The sequence below is a fragment of the Poecilia latipinna genome, unplaced genomic scaffold, assembly GCF_001443285.1.
Source record: "Poecilia latipinna isolate Pla-1442-1.1 unplaced genomic scaffold, P_latipinna-1.0 Scaffold1885, whole genome shotgun sequence".
NCBI classification, from domain to species: domain Eukaryota; kingdom Metazoa; phylum Chordata; class Actinopteri; order Cyprinodontiformes; family Poeciliidae; genus Poecilia; species Poecilia latipinna.
This window is the reverse complement of record NW_015114501.1, coordinates 69,535-75,048: the sequence shown is the minus strand read 5'-3', so window position 1 is coordinate 75,048 and position 5,514 is coordinate 69,535. Positions and strand designations below refer to the sequence as shown.

The 5,514-nt window shown below is 37.1% G+C and overlaps 1 protein-coding gene across 3 annotated transcripts in view; it reads right to left on the bottom strand.

The window, feature by feature from the left end:
• Positions 1-2,484: 2,484 nt before the first annotated feature.
• LOC106934952 (uncharacterized) overlaps positions 2,485-5,514 on the bottom strand; it is a 21,124-nt gene continuing 18,094 nt past the window's right edge. For 2 of the 3 annotated variants that reach the window (XM_015015135.1, XM_015015137.1), the window contains exons 11-13: positions 4,597-4,866; positions 3,587-3,853; positions 2,485-2,770 (exon numbers count right to left, since the gene is read on the bottom strand). In XM_015015135.1, coding sequence (XP_014870621.1) covers positions 2,739-2,770; positions 3,587-3,853; positions 4,597-4,866 — 569 coding nt within the window. In that variant the 3' untranslated portion in view covers positions 2,485-2,738. The remainder of the gene's footprint in view (positions 2,771-3,586; positions 3,854-4,596; positions 4,867-5,514) is intronic. The other variant, XM_015015136.1, reaches the window with a different exon arrangement.

The following is a 5,514-nucleotide window of genomic DNA, read 5'->3' as shown; positions in this document are numbered from 1 at the left end:
GTTTGAAGAAACTGGTGTGCTTTTTTTCTCACTGGTTTGAATTTCTGTACCATAAAATGTTGCTTTTCTAGATCTTTTATCTACTTCCTGTTGTCAGACAGGTTCTACTGAAGTGATTTCAGCATTTTTTTATTTACTCAGGTCATTTTTAACTGATGTCAACGTTTATTTGATGATCTGAAATGTGCAAGAATAGAAAGCAGCTGACCAGCAGCATAACAGAGTCTGACGACATGAAATAGATCTGGAGGCTTCAGCAAATCAGCAGCTGAGAAGAGCTAAAGAGTTTAGCTGTTAGTGGTTTCTTTCTGCTTATAGCTGTGGCCGGCTGAAACCTCTGTAAGCGTGGCCTACTTCCAGTAAAGTGAGGCTGACTATGTGATTATTTCTGATGCATCTCTGCTGATTTGCTTGAGAATGAGCTTTATTTTTCATATTTCCAAAATTTAAACCTGAAATATTCCTAAACAACTCGTTTATTTTTCCTTTCTTGTAACAAAAGGAATAAATTTGAAGCCTTTTTTCAGCTGTCTGGTAGTGCACAGCAACAGGTGGGGGAGGGGAGGTGCATTACTTAGTGTTTCATGCAGACATGAAAAACTCAAAATAACAGAATTATCCAAAATATAACTGGTTTGAACCCTCTGTGTTTTATCCATTACTGTTTAGTTGCTGTTACTGTTTCATCTGTTTAAACTGTAACATAATCTTCTGCATTAAATCAATACATTTTTGATTGATTGGATAAAAAGTGCAGCTAACATCCGAGCATCGCTTCCTGTCGTTCTAATGAGCACTTAACAGTCAGAGTGCCCAGATCGATGCCATGCATATTGCTCTACTTCAACTTTGTCTTTTTTTTAAATAGTGTATATATACATACTTATTTATAAAACATATCTGCAACATTTTATACTTTTAGTGCTTTTTAAAATCAATCATAGTAAAATAAAAAAATTCTAGATGTATGTAATCTCACTAAGATTAAAATATTTTTCAAAAGAGACAAAATAGAGAATAACAAAAAACTACAAATATCAAAACTCAATTAAAATACAAAACATATAATAAAGGAAGAAAAATAACAAAAGCAAAAAATATTTAGATTTTTGGAAAAAAAAAATGTTCCAAAAATGAAATCTTCTATTTGCAACATGATGACATTTAAATAAAAATATTTGAAGCTGCAGTATTGGAATTTTTATTTACTTATTTATTACAGCTGTCACCATGTTGTGACAGTTTAATGTGACACAGATAATCTGTGAATGAATCTTTCTCCTCCCATCGCCACCATTGCCTTCTGGAGAAAAGCACAGCTCCCAGTCAGAAACAACCAATCAGAACCAGGAGGAGGGTCTTAGCGCTGTCAATCATGTTCGTTTATGCGCTGCTAAATCCGCTAATGGCGGCGAAACAACTTATAGTTCCAGGAAAACTGTTTATCTGCTGTCAACAGTGGCTATGCTAACCAGCGTTAGCATTCCTGGCAGGGAGAAGCTGTAGTGTAGAGAGAAAGGAGGTATACGCAAGCGTCATTGACGGCGCTAAGACCCTCCTCCTCGCTCTGATTGGTTGTTTCTGACTGAGTAGTGTATTTCTGTCGTTGTTGCTGGGAGATGGCAGAGGAGCTCCATTTTTTTTCAAAGATTATCTGATTTATCCAAAGGTGCAATCAATAATTACAGAACAGAAAGGTGTGAATATTTACTCACTTAGTTCATGTTACATATTTTCATTTAATTATTATTTTTGTAGAAATCAGTTTTCTTTTTGGCAAAAAAGTTACATTTTGTTGATCATAATTAATTTGTAAAAGCAATGAAACAGTAAAACATTCAAGGTGTTGAATACTTTTTGAAGTCAAAGTGGAACAGAACTATAGGGGTGAATATTTACGCTACACGTCTTTATTTAACTGTCATTAGTTTTCATTTTACGTTAAAGGGTTCTTCTTGTCAAAAAAGTCACATTTAGTTAATCACGATTGATCTGTAAAAGCAGTTTTTGCAGGTTTAAAACGTCTTCAGTGTGAGAGAAAAGAAATTCCTCGTTTGCGACCCAAACTTGGCAAACGGAGCAGATTCTGGTTAAAACTTCAACGTGCCTTAATACCAGAAACCACTTCCTGTTTCAAGTCCACTGCCTCATGAAGTATTGCTTCATGGCTTCCGAAAGTACAACTTACACCAAAATGTTGTCATACAGAATTTATAAACACAGTCCTGCAACACTGAGTGGCATTTAATAAAACAGTGCAAAAAGTGATCAATGTGACATAAATTTGTAAATAAGGACGCCACGTCTCTGCAGCACCTATGCAGAGATGAGTAATGAGCTGCTCCTGTGGTCAGAGCATAAAAAAAACAAAAAACAGAAGTATATTTTGAAACAAGAACTAATCTTGGCAGGTAACCGTAACGGCTACATCTTTTTCACATAACTTTAAACACCAGAGCTGCAGAAACAACAAAACACATCCAGGTCAACATGATTTAGTTTTTATTTTATTGTCAGCTTATTCATACAAAAATAGGAACTTTTGTGGGAAAAACATACAAAGTTTAGAAGAAAGTAAAAGACAAAAGACTAGAGATATAAATAGACCCTCATCTAACAGCGGAAACATGTGAGATGCAGCTGAATGCTGTAATTTTTGTTAAGCTTCAGAGATAAATACATCACATCAGATACATTACAAGGGATGTGAAATAAGGAAGCAGAGATGTGAATCTTCTTCATGCAGAGGATGAAATTTCCTCATTGGGCTCTGAAAGAGAAAAACACAGATGAGCAAACTTCCTATTGAGTGTGGGAGTTTCTTTCTTAACTGGTAAATATTTCTTCATCTGAGAAATGTTTGTCTGTTAGTAGAAAAGTTTCACGTTATTATGGTTGATATTTAAAGTTTGTTGAATAAAATATTTTAGTTGGAAGTTGAAATAGTTTTAATAAATTCTTACATTTGGAAGAGATAAATAAGAGGCTCTGCTTCCCCCTCATGCTTCATTCTAATGTTTTATCACTGCACTGCAAAAACACTAAATCTTAATCCAACTACTTTTGGTGTAGTTTCTAGTGAAAATAACTTAGTAAACTTGAAATAAGACAAAACTAATCCAAAAGTCACTTTTCAGCAAGATATAGGAGCTTGTTTTCAGTCAATAATTGGGTCTCTGTCTCTTTAAAAACTCCTGTTCTTTCTGAAGCTCCGCCTTCAGGAAGTCATCCCAACATGGTTCCTCTATAAACCCTTTAAAGGTTTTTACCAGCGTTTCACTGGGAAGTACCACAGCAGATGAGCAGTTCCACCAGGTGTTTGCTAATTGCTGCTNGCTAGTCTGAAGGAGCTGAGTGGGGGAGGGGCTGTGCCTCAAAGGCAGAGCCAAGTTCACCCAGGCGTTTTGAACAGCTGAATGGTTGCCATGGAGACTAAAGGATTTCTCAAACATGCATGAAAGAATCAAGGCAACACTCCAGGAATGGTTTTGATGACAGAATAACATAATAAGATGCAAAGCTCAATAAAGTAAATTTTACGTAGCACTGCCCCTTTAAATGAAAGGTGTGCTACTGAGGGTCTCACCTGTCCACGTCCGGTAAACAGGAATCTTGAGTGCCGGGTGTGTGATCTCCACACACACTCTCAGACGTTCCCTCTCGCCGTCTCTCAGACCCGTCCTCAGGTTGACTTTGTTGATGTGAAGCGCGTCGGCGGCTTCCTTATCGCTGTCCTCTTCGTCCTCCTCCGACTCGGATATCGTCTCCTTATCCCTGTCCTTCTCTCTGTCCACCTTCTCATCTATGTATTCTATGCCTTCAGTGTCGGGGTCTGTGACAGCCGCTTTTGTTTCTGAAAGACGAATTACATTCCAGAAAAGGTGACTCAATTACTGAACTGATCAAGACATCAATTATTTAATATTTAAAAATTACATAACCAGATGGACCACAATATAAAATTGTGTGAAAATTTTGATATTTTAAAGGTCAAAAAGAAAAGAGCCCTGCTTAATGTTTTTATTACATTGGGTTATAATTGTACATTTATGAAAGTATACTATATTTCTAATATAGCTTAATTACTTTACTATATAAAGTGGTATGATTGTGCATTTACTGTTTTTGCAGTAAACGTTTTGTTTATGACGTGGACCCCAAGAAGAGTAGCCATTGTTTGTCATTGAGGAATGGGGATCTAAATGAACTAACAAAATGAAAATTAGTCATATTAACAACACAATTAAAGTTTCACAAGTTATAAAACTTATGAAAACTGCAGGTTTATGTCTGGTGAATTTTTGGTTGAAACAAACTTGTTTTTCATTCAGTGAAGTTACTCACAGTGGGTCGATTACCCAGAAATTTCACTGAAGAAAGAGCAGCGATACTTCACAATAAAAATACTCAAATAAAAATAAGTAATAAGTACAGCTTATTAAAGATACTCATAAAAAGTTTTTTATGGGTATAAAAAAAATCATCAAATCCTAAAATATTAGCCTGTCTTTTTTTGTGTGCCAAAAGTGATTTTGGCAAAAATAAATAAATACATGAACAGGTTATTGTATTAGGCTGTTGATATGATATATTTACTTATTGCGTGGCCATTCTTGCGTCTCTCCGGTTTGTCCGGTGTTCTCGGCAGGTTTGCGGACTTCTCCAGGGCGCAGACACTTTTCAGTTCTCTCTGTCCGTCATCTCCGATCTCCTCTGTCTCACTGGACACTAACGGAGAGAAAGTCGGTCCCCCCGCTGACCAGAGTAGCTTGGCCTTGGGGTGACCTCCCTTCAGCAGGATGGAGAACACGCCGACGCCTTCGCTGCTCCAACAAACGGAAATCGACGGCGGAATGGTCGGGGAAGCTGAAGAAAACGGAAGGAAGTCGTCAAATGTTAATCCTGAATCAGGACTTTACGCTACGTTCACACAGCAAGTCATCATGCTGATAATTCCCTACATGCTACTAATTAAACGCTACAACAACAAGATTTCTGTATAAATGGCTAACGGCCCTAAAGCAACCCGCATGCGCAGAAGAAGAACGTTGACGTCACACAGCAGCGCTTTGTTTACGGAAGTAATAGTGGATTGAGCCGTTTTGGATTTGGGAAGTTTATTCAGCAATGAGAGCCGATAGTATTGTTGTCACATGATCATAAAAAGAAAGATTAATTGATAGCGATGGCTTTTTGTGGAGCATTTACTGTAATTTATGTAGGAAACTTTGCTTGGATGTGTAGTCAGAGCCAGACACTGCGATTTATAAATTCATAACCATAATTTTCAGTCATTGTTTACGTCCTGATTTACAGCGTCTAGTCTTTTCTGGTCCAGAATTAAGACACGTTTCACCTCAATCACGTAAAATTCGGATAAAATACGACATGATCCTCCAGACTGCAGAAGCTGTGAAAATAATATCCGAAATACCACACCGAACAGATCTGTTTTTTTTTTTTTTTTTTTGGGGGGGGGGGGGGTTTCCTGTTATGTGTGGGATTTCTTTTACA